At 41.2% G+C, this 22,828-nt stretch overlaps 1 protein-coding gene across 4 annotated transcripts in view; it reads right to left on the bottom strand.

The window, feature by feature from the left end:
- Positions 1-22,828, bottom strand: part of LOC126108904 (zinc finger protein 708-like) — a 163,448-nt gene that overhangs the window by 113,790 nt on the left and 26,830 nt on the right. For all 4 annotated transcript variants that reach the window (XM_049914271.1, XM_049914273.1, XM_049914272.1 and 1 more), the window contains exon 3: positions 15,040-15,132. In XM_049914271.1, the coding sequence (XP_049770228.1) occupies positions 15,040-15,132 (93 nt within the window). The remainder of the gene's footprint in view (positions 1-15,039; positions 15,133-22,828) is intronic.

Genomic DNA, 22,828 nt, shown 5'->3' with positions numbered 1-22,828 from the left:
AGGGTTATATCAGTTCTCGTGGTCCTGCCAGGAGCCATAGCCAAGCTACCTTTCCCTGATAGAAGAAAAGAAAAAGATAGAGTAGAAACATTGACCCAGCAGTACGGTAAGGGAAAAAGGGGGGGGGGGTGCAAAAAAAAAATATCTGCAGCAACTAATATGGCAGTAGGGCGTACCATCCACAGGAACCTCCACAGCAGAATCGGTCACCTGCCCCAGCGTAGCAGGAGAGGAAGGAACCGAGTCAACGAAATTTGGCCTCTACTAAACTGGGTTTACTGTGGGTCAAAACAGGTCTGGTCTTAGTTAATCGGCAGTGAATCGACTACATCGCACTTTGGGGAAGGTATATGATGTCCTCAAAAAACAAGGTAGATGAGGCACAGGTATCAGTCAATTGCGACATTATGATTGTGTAGCAAATTGCTCATAGGTACTAATACTATACAAAGATGGGTGGCGTAACTTCGAGAAAACTTCGTGGGTGGCTCATGAGCCATACAGTAAAATCAGTCACAAACGATGTACTATCTGGTTTGCGGAAGTATTAGTGTGGGAGGACAGTGTCAATTATCCAGGGCTACTAGCGTGCGAATGTATGTTTGTGTTGTTGGTTGAGAAACAGCTCTGCTTAAGTCCGGTGCCAGGGCAAAGGCAGGGAGTGGGGTGGGGGGGGGGGCAGTGTTACCGCAGAGGTACAGTGACACTGGTACGTGAATAACCTACAAGTAGTCACGGTGCAGTACAAATGCTAGAGAGGCCCGGAAGGCTGAACACGGAAATAACACAGAAATTCCGACTGTAATAGTTGTATTGAAATATAAAAGGCTGTGCCTAGATGGTACAGACAGGTTTCCATATTAGGGCCTGAGCAAGAATGGGTGGATAATCTAAGAGCATGACACTGATTAGACCTCTGATTACAATAAGGGAATAGCCTATGAGTAGGCAGGGTGGAGAATGAATGTTGATAGACTGTACTAGTCATATAGAAATGTAAAAGGCAAGGAAACACAGATAAAAGAGATAGGTAGGTGATCGATTTACAGAGTCGAAAACTGAAAGAATAAACCGATCAGCTGGGCACTCTGTGGGCACTAACCGCAATGTGTAAGGTACACGGCCTGGAGGAAGCACTTTTCCTGTATGAACGAATGGTGTACAGTGCATCGTTGACACGACGGTATCACCTACTTAACAGTTTATTACAATACTGAGATTCCAAGATAGCTGCTATGTACTAGTTCTTAAAACTCGATCTCTCTCCAAAAAACTTTTGTGGTGCGACCAAATTCGCCACCTTCATCCTCTCACCATTTTACGACTACATTCACTGTGTCTATAACTCCTTAGTGCTGGTCTCATTGGGCCCAACTAATTGCTTAAAACTCACATCAATCTTTGCATATATCGCAGACACGTCATACAGTTACATACTACTGCTTTAGTAGTCGGTAATCCTTCATAAAAACACTGTCAAAGCATGCACAGGTTTTGAACTGAGATTTCCACTTACTGGTGGTGAAGCTGCGAGCTAGATGTGGTTTGCATCTGATTGTGCTCAAACAATCATCAGAGAGCACGGGACACTGTTCTCGTGAATTCTTCTTCGACACGAAAGATTAAAGTACATGGAATGGGCTGTGGCATGAAAATGAGCCGGAGGGGATTGGATGCCCCCTGGTTCATCTAACAAGACATTCAGCCAAAATCCCTTGACCTGGGGGGTTATTCACCCCATTTACATTATCTATAGTGGGGAGGCACATGGCATGCCCCTCCAAATAAACATTCAAACACAAATGAAATAAAACATGATTAAATCTTAAGTTATCCTTCCAAAATAGTTTCTTATCTAGAGCATTATTAATAAACACTTAAGTAATGGGCAATACTTGGGAACTTACTATGGCGTAATTGAAATCCCACAAAATAAATAACTACCCTCATAATTCTGGCAACAAATTAACACATGGAAACATTAGGCTCATTGACACAAATGCTAAATTACTGGTGCTGGCAAAACTCCAGGGGGAGGAGTGGGGGTGGCATGGTAAATAATTGATAACAAATCATAGACAAAATGAATACTTAAACTAGTATATAGACATAAGTAATTGGCAACCCATTGTAGTGACACACGTGGTGGCAAGACCGCAATAGAAGCAAAAGTACGAAATATCCCTCTTTCACAAAACTCCCTTATTCTCCAGTTATACTTCGTAGCGAAGTAAGTAGGCTGTAACTATTCTCAATTATTCTCTTCGTGTTCTTGTTTGCATCTCTATACTAACTGACATGTCTTTGTTACGTCTATCTACATGAATGCTGTCATTAGGTCTTGCCAATGTTACTAGTAACGCTGTATAATAGTACAGTGTCAAGTTAATACTTCCTCTAGCAATGTTTTAATGTAAAGTGGTTTCACTTCTTCAGTTTTTAGATGGATCATTACCATTATCCTCTTTGATATTATTAAATGTTAACTTCTTTTGTACGATATCTCCTGCATTAATTCGTACTCCTCGTCTCGTAACTAAGTAATGTTGGTTGTTGGCAGCCTCCTAACTGTGCCGACTTATAATTGTTGTTCCTTCTGTTAACTCTCTCGCCTACCTGCTTAATAAATAGTTGTTGGTGATGGTTCAACGATACTAGTTGCCTCTCTATGACATTGACATAACTTACCTGTCGGAGTTTTGATTATTGAATAAGATTAGTGTCCATTTGCACATGTAGCGTGTATAGAAAAGAAGGTAATTTCTTTAGTGTTGACAATGTGCATGAAGTTATACAAAATATTTGTTGTATAGTGGTTAAGAATTCCATATTGAGAATCAGTGCTACTTGAGATGCTGGAGATGCAGCAGGTGACATGCTCTTAAGGTTCCTGGGTGTTGACATTGCAGACATGGCTGGTTCTAACCGGTGCGAGAGCAGTGCTGGTAAGTGCGACCATGATCTGTCCCACTGGCAGGATGTCGAGTACTAAATAACTCCAGAATAATTCTCTGTGAAAGGTGGGTTCAGTGATTATTTTATAGTACTAATGGTGACTTTCAGTATAACTCTTATACCTAATGTCATAGATACAGGCACAGATGATCTCCCGAGTAACTCTTTGCAGGTCATGGGTTCGATGCTAGTAGGAACTGTCTCTTTCCCACATGAAGTAGCCAGCAGTTTTAGATTTTACTTGGATTATTACTCTGTTGGAAGTTACTCACGTGGTGTTCAATTGGAGCTTCTATCTCTCCTTTCTTTACAACTCCTGATTAGTACGTACATAAAACACTCTCAATGATACTGTGCCAACAGACTAAAGATTAACTTCAGTAATAGCACCCTTAGTGAAGGTAAAAATGGTTTCATACAGGGTGTATGATGTTTCGTGTACTACTTGCTTTTGCTAACGTTTATCGTAGCTGTTGTTGAATACTGCACTAGGTGACATGACTTGGGAAACACTGGGAATGCAGGGGTGTGTGCTTTCTTAGCCGTCATTTCTCCTGCCTGTGTCTGGATACAAAACAGATGGTTGGGCTTGGTCCCAACTGGGGGTATGGGGTGGTGGTAGAGAGCAGAAAAGGGCCTTTGTATGTGGAGGCTGGGTAGCTTTCCTTGATGTGCACTGAGTTAAGTTCCTCTGGGCAGTTACTAAACTTCTTCCAGCCTTACCTTGCTTATTTCACAACATTTATTCATGGAGGGCCTTCTTTTCAAAGGGCACAGATAACTCAATCATTAAAATTCACAGAACTGTCATTATTCATTTATTCTGTTCTTCTAAAATGTACATAACTGATAGGTGTTATATTTCTGCATGAACTGTGATGACAACTTGACTCTCTCAATATCATTTACTTGAAACTAGGGGGCTAATAACTTCTGAGATTAACAGTGGGGTATGTAGTTAGAACTGTTATTCTGGGTCAGTATTAACTTGGTTTTTACTGTATTTTTCTTTATTTGACGATGGCATTTCAAACTCGATCCTTTTGGCTGATGTGTTTCCCACACAGCGGTCACTTGACAGAATAAATATCAGAGCAAGGGTTGGCTTACTTGACTCCATATAGATCTGTTTATTAACTGCAAGAGTGTCAATACAACATAGCTGAAGACCGATTTGTGTTTCCCACACAGCGGTCACTTGACAGAATAAATATCAGAGCAAGGGTTGGCTTACTTGACTCCATATAGATCTGTTTATTAACTGCAAGAGTGTCAATACAACATAGCTGAAGACCGATTTGAGACCACAATGTCTCCTGTTTGGTGGATTACATGGCATTTACAAAAAATTTTTGTTTACATACTGAAAATTCAAGTAAGTGACACACACAATTTTCTAGCCTACAGTGAAACTAGTAGAATCTGTGAGGCAATATTAGGGTGGTGAGTTTACTTTTGTAACAATCTTCTTTGGGTGTATTGGTTACATTGTAACCGTATGGTGGAAGGTGTGGAAGCGTAGCTTGGAGGCTTACTCCACTGCAGCGAAGTTGAGTGGCCTGTGGGAAGGAGGGTGGGGAGTGAGGGGTACTGCGTCACAAGGCAGCAGGGGGAAGGGCAGAATCCTAATGGCCGCTCACTCGGCAGGGAGGGCAAGGCTTGCAGTCTGTAAACAAAGCTGCGTGTGGCTATCTTGCATGGCATTAACCAGCGACTTCCTCTTTTGCATTTGGTATAAAGAACCACGTAGTGCAATGAAAACTTACCTTGTTGTTTCTCCAGCAGCATACTAAGAAACAATATAATAGCACTTAGGGAGGGCTTCTTTTACTTTTAAAGTATCATATTTGATGTTTAACATGAACATATGTATTATTGTTAATTCAAGATACTGTCCCTCTAGCCTGGTGTTTGGATTGTTTCTCTTTTCAACATTGTTATTATGGGTCTCTGAGCTCTTAGCAAAAACATACACGTAATGTGGTGTACCAATTGTAAGTGGAAGGTTGACTCTGATCTTGTGCTAATGACAGTTACGAATACATGTCACTAACATGCTTTTATGGCAAAGCTTTGACAGCTGTCCCTGTTCACCATTCACTAAATCAATGTGTGAGGTGTCATTCCATTTGACATATAAAAGATTAACTCATTCTGTGTGTTCAACTGACAAGGAGAACTTTCCCCCTTCATTCCCTTACTAAAGAGTGATTGTGTTTCCAGCTCTCTACCACTACAACAACATTACTGAAGACATTGAATGACGCAAGACAAAATGATTACAAAAAACTCCAGTCTCATCTCATTAACAAATGACATCCTAACTACTATTAGAAATGGTTGCCAATACTTATGACTAATTAAAAATAACATGCACCACCTTAAATGAATACATTCCAATGACAGTGGTTCCCATCAGTTCTCTTGCTTCACTAAAGACTTTTCAAATTAAGTGCATAGCATGCCGGACCTAGTCCCTGGATCATAAACTGTAGGGGTGTTTTGATCTTAGAGCATATTTAGGTCATGCTATAGGCAGTCTCACTACTTTCTTGTCTTCTTGGCTGTGGCTACTTATGTAGCAGGCTCAGCTTTACTGTCAAGCAGAGGTGGCTCAGAACCCTTATAGAACTTTAACCTGTCAAAATGAACGATCACTGCCTGGTCTGCTAACTGAATTTCTGCATTTACCAGTGAAGTAAGTTGCATGATAGGGTACAGACCTTCATACATAGGAGTAAATTTCTTGGTCATTCCCTTCTTAACTACTGGATTGCGTAACATCACTAAATCTCCTACCTTGTAGGCGGGCATTTTTGCTCTCTCATTATTCCTTTTTAGCTGCTGAACTGTAGCTTTTGCATTGTTTCCTTTTACTTTCTTCCAAATAGCTTTCAAACATCACGCCAAACCTTTCACGTCCTTGGATCTAATCCCTGGGAGTAGTTTGTCAGTTTCAAAAGGTGAATTCATGGGTCAGCCCTATATGGCCTCATAGGGAGAGTATCCAGTGGCCTCATGAACACAGCTATTATATGCTGATGTGACATACTGGACGTAACTGTCCCAATGACAATGATTCTTATTGACATAATAAGAAAACATACGCGTAACATGGTGGTGTCCGTTACCATTAGGGTGAAACAGGGTCATTCTCCACATTTTGATTCGGAATAGTTGACAAACTTCTGTAAATAATCCTGACAAATTTTGTGCCTTGATCTGTAAGAACAGCTTCAGAACTTCCATATGGTAACACCAAGTTGGTGACAAATGCTCAAGCTACAGTTTTTGCTGACATGTCTGGTATGGGAACAAGAATTAGGAATCAGGAAAAATGCTCTATAATTGAAAATATGTATTGGTTATTCTGTGGGCTCAAAGTGAAAAGGCCAACAATATCTGGTGCTACTAAGGCCCAGGGGCAAGTGCTTCTGGCACTTGTTGCAAAGTTACCTTTTTTCAAGGTGGTAATGACCTCCTAATACAGGGCAAACAAGTTTGTACGAGGCTGAGTCAAATGAAAACCTTAAATATTTTTCAAAATATTATTTATTGTGCAGAAGTGGTACAAAGCTATATCACTTTTCAACATGATCTCTCCCACACTCAATGCAAGTCCTCCAGCACTTACAAAGTGCATATATTCCTTTACAAAAAAAATTCTTTTGGTAGTCCGCGCAACCACTCATGTACCACGTGGCGTACCTCTTCATCAGAACGGAACTTCTTTCTTCCCACTGTGACCTTAAGTGGTCCAAAAATTTGGAAATCACTTGAGGGCAAGGTCTGGTGAGTATGGTGGATGAGAAAGACACTCAAAATGCAGGTCTGTGATTGTTGCAACTGTTGTATGGGCAGTGTGGGGCCTTGCATTGTCATGTTGCAAAAAGACACCTGGTGGCAACAATCCATGTCACTTTGTTTTGATTGTAGGCTGCAGATGATTTTTTAGGAGATCTGTGTATGATGCACTGGTGACAGTGGTCCCTCTAGACATGTAATGCTCCAAAATGACACCTTTTTCGTACCAAAAGAGTCAGCATAACCTTCCCTGCTGATGGCTCTTAATGTGAACTTACTGTTAACCTGTTGACGATTAATGTATCATTCTGGATGAGTGGGTCCACCAGAATGTCTATCCTCGGCTGCCTCCAATTCTTAACATGTATCCAAAGAATATTTCCACTTCTGCCTCTTATCCTTACAGGGACGGTGGTTTTTATCGCCCAAATTTGTGGTTTTATGGGAGACTGAATGGCGCCTTTCACGGCTTCCTCGTGACTGATGAGTTGGCACACTGTCTAAACGATGAATTGCTTCACCTAACTGCACAGTTCACGTCTGATAACTCACTAACGCCTGATAACGGTGCAGGAAGTCATTCCCTAGTATGATGTCGAAATTGCATTTCTTTAGCTTCACTACTTCCACTTCCTGACTAACTATTCTCATCTATTAGCAGGTTCACCACACGTACTCACGTACTTGCAGGGATAATTATTTCTTCTCAAAGACCACCAGTATGAAATCAACCATTTTTATCTATAAATAACACACTCACTTGTGCACCAGTACCAATTAAAATCTTAACTAATTTGTTCACGAATATGCCACTTGCACTAATATGCTCCACCCCTTTACTCTCTCCGGTCTTAACCGGGTGTATTATTCTAGTCAGGGGTGAGGGTGGGAGCCCCCCACTCGTTTTCATGATTCCACCCTGCGTTGCGGCAGTGAGCGCGCATCTGACTAAAAAATAGTGACCTTGTTGGGCAAACATTATTGAGATGTCCAACGGTCAGGCAAATAGTGCAAAAAGGTGCATGACAGCGCATTGCCATGTGCTTAGGTCTCCCACACCACTGACAACTTACTTCCCTTGCTAATACTGGTAATTGCTCTGGCGGACTTGGTGCGGCAGCGCAGAATCGCAATACATCTTCATGTACTACTGCCAAATGAACAACTTCAAACAGAGGCGGGGGACACTGCTTTAACCTCTCCATCAATTAGTGGGTCAATACCGCAAATAAACACATCAATAGCTGAAGCTTCTACATCCGAGCACGAAATCCTATTCTCACTTGTGTTTTCACCGAGCTTGTAGGTACAACAAGATACGGCTCGTAGGCAATCTGCGAAAGCATCAAAATCCTTAGGCTTCTGCCTAAGAGCTTATAACCTCAGGTGTCGGAATAACGCATAATCAACCTGCAGACCAAAATTTCAAAATCATGCAAATCATGCAATTCGTCCACTGTCTCTATTCTTGCTTCCCCTGTCAACTTCAATCTGGCTACATTGACCAATAGATCATCTGGCCAGGCACAAGTATGACCCACACCATGAATATTCTGTACACTCATAAGCACATTTTCATGGGACTTTCCAGAAAGGGTGGAAATAAAAGAAGTCACAAGAAAATTGCTTACACTTGCCATGTTAGCTAGGGTTGTAGTAGTTGTATTAGTGATAGAATTAATATTAGCTGTCATGAGTTGTACAGCTGTTACAGGTAGAGTAGTTCATACGCTGCCTTTCAGTGTCTGTTTCAAGATGCAGTTTTGCTTGATTAACTCTTGGTTTTGTATGAATAATTAGTTTATTCTAGTATTGATGGCTTTGAGCAGATCTTGTGAGGCAGGTGCTACTCCCAGAGTATCTCGTTCTGTTGCTTGAGGTCCCATTGGCATGTTTACAAAATCAGGGGGCTCAAGTGACCATGAAATGAATGTTACAAAAAAGAGACCACAAAATAACCTAATCGAGCAATTGTCGACCCGCAATGTTGATGGAAGCAACGCTGCGACTTGCATTGAAGTTGAGTCAGCACAATGTGTTGGCGGTGGTGACAGTGTGGTCAAGTGACGGATGGCAGGATTGTTGGCAGCTGTCATAGCTGCAGGGTGGCTGCTACTGAACCCTCGGTCAGTGGCAGATGTGTTGGCGGCCAATGACGGTGGCTCGCACTGCACATGGCTGCACCCCCTTCACGTGGCGGCAGACGGTGCAATGACGTCTGTCTCACTTCACTGTAATCTCTAACTCAGGTGGCCGCATCACTGCAGCACGTGCCCTGTTTGTTTCTACTGACATAGCTATGTCCCGTGCGGTGCGAACATGGCGGGCGGCTGACACATTCTATATGCGCGAAATACTTGGCACTACACTCATAATGAAGTGCAAGTGTCCCGCCATGGCTACAGCTCATTGTCCATAAAGAAGTACTAATGATGTTATAGCATGGGGCTACTGGAAAGATACTTTTGCTGGAATAATTTAAATTAGCAACAAAGTCACTATGAGAACGAATCCTGATTCTGACACCAGTTTGTGCAGATACGGCTCGGTTGGGAGTGGTCAAGGCGGTGGGTGCATTGAAAGACAGAGTGTGTTCATTGGAATGAGGCCATTTTTCGGAAAAAAAAAAAAAAAAAAAATTCAAATGGGCAACGTGAGTCAGGCCTGGTGAGGCGAGGGTGAGCCAAGACATAGCGGTGGGCGAAACACAATTTGCCAAAAACTTACGTGACGTTACAGAAAAGTGGTACCTGCCATTCAGACAAGTCCGAATGGCCTGGCAGCTACAGAAACACAGTCATTGGTGTCACAGCACTGGGCAGAGAAGATTATGTTAATGGCTACAGGGTGTGGGGCAGAGAGAGCATTCGGCCAACGGTCGGCAGGGTACATCCAGCATGGCTTCGTGGCTTCCTCCGTCCTGATTGGTCAGGAGCCAAGAAAACCACGGGGGCAGCATGGAAAACTCTGAAGTGTGGCCTGGTCAGCTTTGCCTAAGTAATGTTACCACGTCAGCACACGAGGGCAGCGCATGATTGAGACTGCCGACCTCGGCGCTGACTTGCTGCTACTGGATCTTGGGCTGAGAAAATTATAGGCAGCTGAAGGTACTGGCTAACGCTTAACGATTCGAAGAGAATGAAATAACAATAGAATCCCCCTACTATCTGGCTCAACCTCACAATCTTGACAAGTTTACCAATTTTTTTACCCAATTTCAATTTGAAATCCTAGCAGACGCCAAGGAATTCTACATAGCACATTTCATTTAGCGCATGACCAGTAGTATCTACTTCTTCTAGCAGCAAGTTATTTCTAATTGCTTCATATCATATAAAATGAGTTCTCAGAGGATAAGACTTAACTGATAGCTTCAAACCAGTTGTAGGCCTTGTTAGTTTGAAGTGGGCCTTTGATTGATATGCCTGTGGCATCAGCAAGCATGTAAAATAACCTGATGAGAAATTAATAAGATTGCTGAAATATCTGAGTGACAAATTATATGACCAGCCACTGTGTGAAGATTTATGATTTATAACTTGTGCCTTGCAGAGAACCATTAGGATCAAGGAGAATCAAGAAATTTAGTCAATATGCCAGGTGGTGATCAATCAGAAAGTATGGAATAAGTCAACTGAGAGCAGCTGGAATTAAGTTACATATAAACATTAACTTTGGTAATAATTAACTGCTGTTCTGAAAACAAGTAACAATGATAGTAAGGGTAACATGCTGTACTGTATGGAACTGGAAGTTTGTTGGTAGTGATCGTGATCTGTTATTCAACTTAGGTAATGTGATGAAGGAACAGTTAAGTGATACTAAAACTGAAATGAATCTGAAGAGTAAGGAATTCTGTAACAAACTGAAGACAGTGGACAATATAAGAAAACACAAAGATGGACCAAAAATAAAAGGGATGGAAAGTAACCAGAAATAAAAGTAACTGGATTGTGTAACACTGCATTGGAACCTGTAAGAAAGAGCACTTATTTACAGTGATCTGCCTGAAGGATTGATCAGCTATAAGTGGCTGCAGCTTGAAATTTGCTTCAGCTCACAGTACAGTATTTTTTACTGGTGGGAGTGTGAAAGGCTCCATGTGCCTCCCCTTCCAACAACTTTGGGTGAACTACGATGCTACATGGGAACTGCAGTTAGTTTCCTAACCTGACATGCTTGTGAATACATGGATCAATTCTATCGTCTGGATACTTAAATGTGTTGAAAAGAATATTGATATTTGTGATCAGTAAATGAAGAATCTCATCCTAAACACAGCTGTGAAAAGTACCTTAATGTTGCATGTGCGTGAATATAAATCTTATGGTTCTTTTGTAAACAAAGGCTTTATTGGCATGTATTGAATTAAAAATCTTACCCCAGTTCTGCATCTTTATTTATGACACAGTTATAGCCTGGTGAAAACTGATGATTTAAACACCCTGAGGAATTGCTTGTACAAGTATAATTTCTTTTAGTAAAATATGGTAACATTAGTCTTTATGTGTTGCATTTTCCACAAAATTAAATTTGCTTTCAACACTAACCTCTACCCTGGCAGAAGATGGTGTGTGTGAGGGTTTTTCATTCTTTTATTTATACATTGCTTTCCATATATGATGTGGATGGATGTGGAATGAGCCAGACTGCTCATGTAAAGGCAGAAGCTCCCACAGCAATTTACTTCTGTGAAGTATACTGATTACCATTTGTCTGAGACTAGTGCTCATCTACCCACACTGTGAATAGATTATTATGTACATTAACTACTATGGAAATTATCACTGTTGCTTGTACTACATTACTCAGCTACTTATTCACCTAGTGTCTCCATGTACATCAATACTCTGCCTAATGGTGTGTGACGGCACGTACCCCACACTGCTGCTGGTCACTTCCTGTCCCATTCCACTCATGAATAGAATGAGGGAAAAAGACTGTATGTGCCTCCAAAAGAGCCCTGATTTCTCATATTTTATCTTCGTGGTCTGTACATGCAATGTATGTTGGCGACAACAGAACTGTTCGGCAGTCAGCTTCAAATGGCAGTTCTTTACATTTTCTCAATAGCGTTACTCCATTTGAGTTCCTAAAGCATTTCCACAATACTTGTGTGTTGTTTAAAGTTACCAATAACAAATCCAGCAGCCTGCCACTGATTTTCTTCTCCAGTAAAGGATTAATACACCTTTACACAGAAATTATATCAGCTGTGTACTCATTGCCAAAGTTGAACCCAATTCAGCATAAAAACTGAAGTTAAGTGGAATTTGCATCCCTGAGTCGAAATACTCTGATGAGCACAAGAGAGTGGCTAACAAGACAATACTGAACTGTGATTTTAGATACACGATACCTACAGGAAACTAAATATTCCCGTTCATCCACTCCACAACCAATGAAAACAGCAAAACCATGCCCTAAAGCTCTACACACAGAATACGAAGAGACCCAACTCACTGAATGTAAGAATGAAAAATATACTTATGCTTAATTACATATTCATTCTGCATGCATCCACTCAAATGACTCTTCAGAACACTGTGTTCTCTCCCACCTCACCCCACACCTCACTACTTCTTTGCAATATCACTCCATTGTATAACACCTTATCCTGAAATTAGCTGCGTTCTACTGGAACTGACTGAAGGTTTTAACTCTCACATTTATCTGAACACACAAGTGGCTGATTCTCCTTATGTTCTCCAATTAGTCACTGCATAGTCAGCCTGTGCTCTTTTCCAGAACACATGTTCCCAACCCACATTTCTGCCATTCACTTTTCTGTATGATGCTTGAAAGTTCCAAAAGATGATTCCCCCCATCTCAATGATCACATGTCCGAATCTCACTTTTCCATATCTTCACTATAGCTGAACAAATTTATTTAAATGTTAAAAATCAAGCATCAGCAGTCTCATCCCTTAATTGTACCACGTAACAAGTGAATGGCACAGCCATAACCAGCGTTTCAAAGAAAGAAGAAGGAAAACACCACCAACAACATTACTGGGACTGTCTTACATCTCTAAAACCATGTACCATTACAAAACAACCTCCACATTTGATTTTTCTAGCACTTTCGTATCAGCCCATCATGACATTTAGCTGTTGGAACCTTAATGCAAGACATGGCCTTTCAGTTAGAAGTACATCTGTGTCGGCCTACAATAGCATCAAACTTCGGAGAAATTCAAACAACTGAGAATCACTCTTCAACAGCATGCAAGTGATAAAAATCAATGCAACTTCTTGATGTCAACATCTAATCTCATTACTTCCCTCACTAGGTGATGAGTGTCTTCTACTATTATCTTCCTCGCTAATGGTATCTTCACATACAACAGCAATTACAATCAAGAAAATCATAAAACACAGGAAATAATAATATGCAATGAATGCACATCAAAATTAAGCCTGACAAACAAATTTCCAATGCAGAAGCAACACATCTGATGTAGGAACTGGTTTGGACAAGTTTTCAGAAAAAATTCACAGTGGTCACTAAATCGTAAATCAGCTAGGACTACGGTAACTAAAACTTATTCTAGCTTCTCATGCAATTACCTAATAAAATTCCCAGTTCCACAATTAATACAGAATCTTGCTGGCCATATGCCAGCGTCAAAATGATCAGCCCTATTTTTCCGTATCATTATTATGCCCTAGCATTTTATGCTTCTGAGACCACAAAGACTGCATGTCACTACAGCTGACAGAGCTAAAATGTTCACTGCAATACTGCATGTGCTACTCAGGATCACTGTTATGATCACACATCCTATTTGTAGATTTCCTCTGGTCACTAATCTAAATTATGTACTTTCAATGTAATAAGTGGGGTACACGTCAGTGATTTCAGTGGCAACCATGACATGGTTTTCCAGGCCACACAACCGGCAACACACTGTTCTGCACACTTGCATTGGGAGCAGGACTCCAAGCAGCAGACTCTCTCTGCACCTCTGACCCTGGTGCCACAGAGCCCTCTTGTAAAATCTGTGATCTCTGGCTGCAAATGAAGGCCAGTATGGCCTTTTCTATTTTCACAATAAGTGGTCACCAACTACAATCCAGTCACTTTGACAACTACAGGTATACCCTAGGACATGCTACAGTTCATTGTTTTGGCCAAGCTCTTCATTTACAATCACTGACTACTATGCATGGCGATCTTGTTTCTTGAAACCTTTCTTGTAGAACACTACTACTGTTTCACTTACTGTCCTGCCTACATGTGATGCCAATGGATCCCTTTAATTTGTTTAAAATTGCATAATATGAGTGTCTATGACATTAAGTCTTGGCCTGTTAGCTGGGAATCGGCTACACTCCTTTACATATTGTTTGAGCTGTCCCAAGCATGAAAGTTTGGTTCCTTGATCTGTATGCTTCTATAATCACTAGACATTTCAGTGTCTGAAGAAGGCACATTTCAGTGTGTGAAGAAGCCAACATTTCAGTGTCTGAAGAATCCTTTACAGCAATAGGAAGAGTAAATGAGTACCCAAACTTCTGCAGTTTGTGTTTAATGTTCCCCAATCTTCATCTAATTTTATTCCTGTGACATGTCTTCAATGTGAGCATCTCTTTCCCTCAGCAAATTTATAAAGCATATTACAACAAGTAATCTTCCTTCTTTAGATTTGCCAAGACTTGAATGCTGAGGTCATATATGGCTTCATCTATGAGCAATCATTCACCAAAAGTCATACATAGAGTTTTTCTCTGACAAATTTATAACAAATACAACAGGCACCACAAAAGTGACCACAATATGTACAGGTTGTGGCCAAGGTATCAGAAATGATCTATAACACACGACTTTTAACTTTTTTTCAAAACGCTAAAAAGTTTTGGGACAAACCCACAAATAGCTACAATTCACTCAGATGGTAAGAATCTCCAACATTCTTTTGAAGTGTATTAGTCCCAAGTTATTGAAAGGAGGAATAAAAGTTTAAAATGTGAAGTGTATCCATCACACACAGCCATTATACAATACGTTTGATATCGACAGTTGCTATGGAAAACAGGATTATACCAGCCCCAGCCACCAGTTCCACTCCACCTCTATTTAAAAGTCAGCATGTAACAGGTAATATGAAAGTCAAGTGGATGAGTAGAAGAATGTTCTACAATTGCAAACAGTAACAAGTTCCACAAAACTGACAATCTGCGAAAATTGCACTGCAATGCATCCTTTACTCTAAACAATTAATATATCACTTTGCCCCCTCACTCTGCATGCAATAACTCAGGGATGTGAATACTTACAATATTCTCTGTTACATTCACTTCAACATTTACTTCAGGATCTTCCTTGACAATATCAGTGGACCAAGATAGTTCCAATACATCTTCAACAAACTGAAAAAAGAAAACAATCTCTGAATTATAAATGCTTGCTAACTTCTGTAAATATGACATAGCTCTCAATATTCCTTTCTTATGAATATCATCCAACTATGTACAGGTTCTTATCGCTTGGGAAGAGAGTGTCATAACGCATCCAAATCAGTTCTTATGTATCTTCTTATGCTGATAACCACAGAGTAATATTTATATTGGGAAGCTATCATTTTATATTCCTGTCATACAACCTACATTGATTTCAGTGGCACAAGAGTCCTCTCTATCGTGCGACCATACACCCATACACAAAGACGTTATATGTCTGTGTCAACATTTCAAAATTAAACTCAGATAATATAGAGATGCCAATAATCTTCCAGCTGTAAACCCATAAATACAATGGCTTTTTGCTCATTAATCAAATGAATATTGCATTCCATACATTATCTCAGAATTAACAAAATTTAATATTATTTACACAGCCTGTTCCTCTGTCACCATCTATTTTCAGTGCCTGCTCTTTAGGGAACAATGCAAATTTATGTCATGTCATATACCCAGCTAGAATCTTAGTTCCAAATCTTCTGTTATAGCTCTATGTCACAGAGGCAATTACTTCCAAGAGGAAGTCTTCCTTGCACCATTGATACCAAACATGTATTTAAGGCATTCTTATGTACAATCATAAAAAAATAATACTAGGGCAATGGTTAGTAAAGATATGCTTGTTACAAGGTCTGATAAAATACTATTGGTAATAACCAAGACGTAGCAAATCTAACTAGAATCAACTGAAAGTCCACAAAAATTCTTGAAAACAGATGGTATCATAGGTTACAATTGTTCACCATCCATGATGATTTAGCTACAATGTCCCGTATTTGTGTCATGAGATTCTTACTACACCTCATGCACAATACAGTGCTTGTGTTAACACCTGGATTATCCTCAAAGCCATCCACATTTCAGTTCTGTATCTTGCTTTACCCAAACTCTAGGTCCTTCAGCCTTCAATGGGTTTTCAAGAAACTGAAAAAATGCAAAAAAGTCAAATTATCAAGGTTTCTGTGCCTTGTTCCTACATGGCTCTATCTTGTGTAGAAGCTGACAAGGCCATAACACTTCACACATATACATCAATTAGAGCCAGACTGCAAGAAAATGTGGATGCCACAATTCAAATATTTTGGACCGGAGCTTTGTTTATTCTTGAATGCAGGCACAACAGTAAGAGACTGTCCACCTAAGATTAACCAAAATTAGTTCTTATGTACTAAGCCGCACTCAGCATGCACAGCATCCGTACACAATAAGGAAGTGGGTGTGTTTCATATCATCTCCTGAACCACTGGATTGACTTCAACCAAGCTAGGTACACATACTTACCATCTAGACAAAAATACAAAGAAGGTATGAGCCAGCAATCTCCTATGGAGGTGGGCGTGATAATGTGGGGAGAGGAGGGGGAGGAACAACAGATAGAAAGAGGTGGCAGAAACAAATGGACAGAGATATGGTAACAGATGAAAAGAGATGGTTGGCTGGCTGAAAGATTAAAGGGACCACACTACTAGGTCATATGTCCCTTCTCCCTTGAACAAACAGGTCTACATGACTGTAGGTGAGAGAGAGCCAACCACACACAACCCCAAGGGAGAAAACCCCAAGGTCTATGAAAGGTCAATAAAGCCGATAAGAGACAAAAAGAAGAAATTGAGAGAGGAACAAAGACAGGCAAGATGCCCCAATTAGGGAGCAGCTGTAAGCCCCAGAGAGCAGAATGCAATGAGTGGCTATATATCTCCCAATCCCCACCACTTACCAGATGTACTCTATTTAGAAACTGCCTAGGAAAGGCTAGAAACACAAACAGGGCAAGAGAAGCACAGAGACAAAAGATGAATTACTGTAACACACCATGCGAGAGGGGGGGGGGGGGGGGGATATAAGAGGAAAAGAACAGATAGGGCGAGAATTGCGCTGTACCATCAAGCCCAGGCTGTCACAGCCTAGACTGGGCAGAGGCATGAACAGTTTTCTGCCAACCCCTCAATGGGCCAATAAGGTTAACACTATGCTGTCCGGCGACACCACAGTGGTGTTGTGCACGAAATAGCAGTTAGTGGCCAGAAACACCAGCGGTGTCGTCTGCATAGTATCGCTCAGTGGCCGGTGACGCCACAGTGGTGTCATGAGCATAGTATCGTGCAGTCACCGGTGGAAGCACTTTAATAACTTTTGCATTCTGTTGGTGTTTTGTTTAGGTAACAATAAATTATGCACATCAACAAGTGTTTTGTTTTTATAAGTACTTGTGCCCTTTCATCATGGTGGACGAAAGAGACAATAGGATTATGTACGATGAATGTGCAGACGTCTTGTCTGACATTCTGGATGGCGGGGTCAGGGATTTTCACCTGTCTCGAGATGACTGGGTGTTTGTGTTGTCCTCATCATTTCATCATCATCCAGGAAAGTGGCGAAATTGGACTGAGCAAAGATTGGGTAATTGTACGGGCGCTGATAACCACGCAGTTGAGCACCCCACAAACAAAACATCATCATCATCATTCTGGACGGCTTGGCCGATTGGGAAGAAGACACTGGATATCAAAAAAAAAATGAAAGTGAAGCAGAATTGTAGGAGGATAGTGAAATACGTCCAAGAAGAATTCAGCAAACATTATGTTCGCCAACTGATTTGGCTGAATCAGACGAAGAAGACAGTGCACAGTGGTCAGACTTTGATTTACTGAGGACCAATAATAAATTTGAAGGATCCCCGGGTCCAAACATATTTCCCAAAGATACACAGAGGGCCGAGGATATCTTAGAATTATATACTGTGAACAATCTATTTGAATATATTAACAATGAAACCAACAATTACTACAGTCAAAATTGCAACAGAGGGAAACTGGATTTAAAAAATGCCAAATTTGTTGACGTTATGGTACCCGAACTTAGAAAATGGTTTGGGCTTGCTATCCTAATGGGAATTGTAAAAAAAAAAGCAAGGATTATGATTATTGGTCAATGAATCCGTTGATAGACAAACCAATATTTTGCAAAACGATGTCCCGCAACTGATTGAGACAAATATCATTTTTACATTTTTCCAACAGCAACAAAAAACTGGATAATGCCGACTGGCTTGTCAAAGTGCAATTCGTAATTGAGTATTTTTCCAAAAAGTTTAAAGAAACATTTAATGTAAGTCAAAACATTTCAATTGACGAAGAAATGATACTGTGGCGTGGACGGTTAAATTTTACAGTTTACAATCCGTCGAAAATTACAAAATACAGCATATTCATTTGGATGCTGTGTGATTCAAATATGGGATACATTTCCTCATTCAAGATATATTCTGGTGCTGGACAGCCTTTGGCAAAAACAGTGATGGATCTATCGACACCTCTGCATGGATAATTAATATAACAGTGTAGAACTTGCAGAGAAATTACTTGAAAAGAAAATTAAGAGTTTGGGAACAATACAGAAAAATAGAGGATTTCCGGAAAATTAAAGTGGGCAAAAGTCAATGTGTTTGAAGCTTGTCATCAACGGAAAGATGACAAGCAGCCGGCAACAAGCTAAGTAATCTGACTTAGTGCTGCCAGTGCCAAGCAAATAAATTTGTATGAGACGTGCGGATGGCAAAGTGTCAAGTGACCCTCCCTTAAAGACAGAGCTAAAAGCCCTCTTTATGAATAAAATGTAAAACTAAGTCAGCAACTGAGCCATCATCTCCTAACACCACAGGTAATGAATGCAGGAGATAAAGATTCCACCACGGGTTGCTAGGTTGGAACAGTCCAGCAAAATGTGGAACACTGTTGAATGGGAACCCCAACAGTGGGGTGGAGGATGTGACTGTGAGCAGCCAGGTATGGCTGATGTGGAGCTGGCAAAGGAAGGTAGAATCCTTGTCAGAGGCCTGCATCAAGAACTGTCATAGATACACAGTCTCCTTTATCACTGGTAGTTTTGTGAACTCCGAGTGATCCGTTCCATGTCACTAAAATTTAATGGTGTAACACCAATCAGAAGTCTGTTTCCAGATTACTGATTGTTGGAGTTGGTTTAATGTAGCCAGTTTGGTCAAGCTACCAGCAAGCTTATTGTCTGGGATCCCAACCCAATCCAGGGTCAAGACAATGATCACTGAGCATCCACATTGTTCAATGGCATTCTGGAAATACTGGATAGCAATGACCAAGGGATGGTGAGGGTTAAATTGGTCTAGATCTTTCAAAGTGCTCAAGGGGTCATTGCAGATGAGTAAGGAGCCACTGATGCAGGAAAATATATGGTCAAGAGCACAAGAGATGGCTACCAACTCCGCAATGAAAAGACTACAGCTTTTGGCAAGGAATGCAGCTCAGTTTGACACATGTGCGTGTAAGCAAAGGCCATGTGATCAGCAATGATCAAGCAATCAGTACAGACTACTTCTCAACCCCAGGATGTACCAAGGCCGGAGAAAATTGGTGGCAGAGGTTATCAGGAGGTACCATGTCTTTTGGACCTTGTGATAGGTCAAGACAAAGCTGTGGTCGAGGGGTATCCCTACAGAGATGTATATGGAGGATGAATTTCAGTGGTTGGTAAGAGGGGATGGTAGTTTAGATGCTTAATGGACTTGCAAACATGGGTAGCATAATTGAGAAGGTGCTGTTACGCCTGATACACAATGGATGGACCCCAGCCTCCATAAATAACCTGTTCACAGGACTAGTTCAAAAGGTTCCTGTTGCAAACCAACTTCCTCAGTGGTGTATCAGATCCTGTATCCACAGTAGTGATGGTAATGCCGAACCTTATGCCAGACGCCCTGATTCCAGATAGGGTTGTATCAGGCTTTGTAAAACTGCAGAAGGGCAGTGCACTCTGCACCCCAGCAGGTGTTACTCAGGCAGCGAAGGGTACCGAGGTGCAGTGAGCACTTTCACTTACACTGGCGAAAATGGGGAGTTCCCATTGACTGAGAAGCGAAGACCAGTGCTAAAAAGCAGTATATCCCTGCCACAACGAGTGGTTGGTCATCAAGATAAAGGTCTGGTTGTGAATGAACCATACGACACCAACAGAAGTCCATTAATGAGTCTTGGTAGCAGAAAACCAAAAGCCATTGGTGAATGCCCATGACTGTGCCTTTCATATAGTGCCTTGCAGTCTACATTCAGTGACACTCACACTAGAAAAGCAATAGCAGGGGCTTAAACAGTCAGCACACAAGGAGGATGATACTGAGGACCTCACAGCTGCTGGTAATCATTGACAGCTATTAGCAAGTCAGGGGCACTCCATACAGAGGCCTGTGGGATCACATTCTCTTGTATATGGTGGTGGTGGGGGTGGGCGGTGTTGGGAGAAGCACCAACCTGAACCCAGAATATACAGCGCGACATGAAATTGTGGATAAAAACTGGGAATGAGACCGAGAACCCACTCGTGTAATGTAGGAAGGCTATGGTGTCATCTTGTGGTGTCATATGCCTTCTGCAGGTTGATGAAAATTGCTATAAAGCATTGACATTGGGCTGTTTGGATGCCACATTACAGGTAAACCAAATTAGCAGTAGGGGAACACCTTGGTGAAAACCACCCTGGGACAGAGCCACAATGCTTCAAGACTCAAGGAACCACATAGCCACCCGTTCACTGTGCATTCAAGCAACTTGCAGAGAACATTGGTGAAACTTATTGAAGAATAACTGCCAATCTCTAGATGGCACTCACCCAGTTTCAGCACTGGGGCAATGATACTTTCTCATCGTTGCAATGAGAACTGGCCCTCCATCCTGATGCAGTTAAAGATGGCAAGAATATGATGCTGATAATCCACTGATAGATGTTAGATCATTTGGTTGTGGAAGGGACCTGGCCCTGGGACTGTATCAGGGCAGAGGGCTAGGACACTGCTGAATTCCCACTCACTGAAAGGAGCTTCGTATTCCTCCAGGTGGTATATAGTGCAAGATAATTGCTTTTGCTCCACCCACTGCTTGAGAACATGAAAGATGGGTTGATGATTCTCAGATGCTGCAACTCGAGCATAATACAGAGAAAAATATTCGGCAATGGCATCTAGGTCAGTGGAAACAGTGCCATTAAATCTAATAGCGAATACACCTACTAGCACCTATTATAAATAGGGGTGTCTGATCTTACACCAAATCTGCAAAGGAGAGGTATGTGGTCTGATGGTTGAAACATACTGCTCCCAGCCTTCTTCGTTATATTTTTTTGTTAGGTGGCAGAACTGAGCACGAAGCCATTTAAAGTCAATGAGATGCTCCATCAATGGGTGCCACTTACGGTGCTGGAGACTCTGCCTGCTATCTCTAATGGCCTCTGCAATTTCTGATGACCAACACGGTACGCTCTTCTGCCACAGAAGGCTTGAAGAACAGGGGATTGTTGCATCAGCTGCCTAAGGAATGGCTGTAATTATATTCTGGACTGCCTCGTCGATGTCTCTGTGCAGTGGGGAGTCAGGGCAGACAGCAGAAGCAAAAGCAATATGTACTGAATGTGTCCGCTGGGGAGCCTCATCCGTGATATGGATGATGTTCTGCCTGTAGCTATCAAGCTTGGAAGGTGCAGCTGTTTGCAAGTTGTGGCTCATGTTGGCACCAATGATGCCTGTCATTTAGGTTATGAGAACATCTTCATCTTCAGTTCATATGGACAGGTAGCACAAGTGGTGAAGATCCACTGCCTCCACATCTGGAGCGTGTGCAGCGAACACAATCTGCAGCAGCATTAACAGAATTCTGGTTTGAAGTTGATGGAGAATCTCAACTAAAGACTTCATCGATTCTATAACTGTCTGGACTGCAGACTGCTGGACCTGTGTAATGGGGTGGAGAATTGTAGGAATACTTGATAGATCAGGGGTGCACTACACAAAGCAAGCAGTTTTTTCTTTTTTTTGTTTTTTTTTTCTTTTTGCTTTAGCTAGGCGGTAGTTTGAGGTCATCTGATGAATGTAACTAGTCAGTGCAGAGAGAGAGAGAGAGAGAGAGAGAGAGAGAGAGAGAGAGAGGGGGGGGGGGGGGGGGAATCAGACTGCATACAAAATAGAGGCCATTCGACTGACAAATGTTTTAAAAATTCTTGGCATATTTGCAATTCCTGAACTTAATGCCCTCTTGGAAAGTTGTCATAATAAAATTATTTTTGGAACTGAAAGCTGGCTGAAACCTGAAGCAGGAACCCTTGAAATATTTAACAAGGCATGGATGTACATTGAAATGACAGCTCTGGGGTGGGAGTGTCAGAAAAGTAAAGCCAAAAGGAAGAGAAAGAACAAATATGGATTAAATTTGTGCAATAAAAGAAAGCACCTGCTATTGGTGGTAACTCCTCAAAAACTAGTGAAGGTAAGATTCTCAGATTTAATATTTTTTTGTTACAAACATATAACTATACTTAAAATACATTTTGTTACAAGTAACTAGTCAATCATGGAAATATTCATTTTGATTCCCTATGTTTCTATATGCTTTTCTGAAATTTAGGAATGTGTAATTTAGTCTGTTGCCATTCTTCAATGGTTTGCAGGATATAATGTGACACAATGCCAAGGGGAGTATTGCACAAATGAGGCTTTCAAAATCCATGCTGATTTGTGGACACACACGTTTCTGTTTCAAAGAGATTTAAATGAACTCAGAATATGTTCTGGAACAATGGAGCAAGT

This window comes from Schistocerca cancellata, chromosome 11 (assembly GCF_023864275.1).
Source record: "Schistocerca cancellata isolate TAMUIC-IGC-003103 chromosome 11, iqSchCanc2.1, whole genome shotgun sequence".
NCBI lineage: Eukaryota > Metazoa > Arthropoda > Insecta > Orthoptera > Acrididae > Schistocerca > Schistocerca cancellata.
This window is presented reverse-complemented; position numbering and strand designations above follow the sequence as displayed.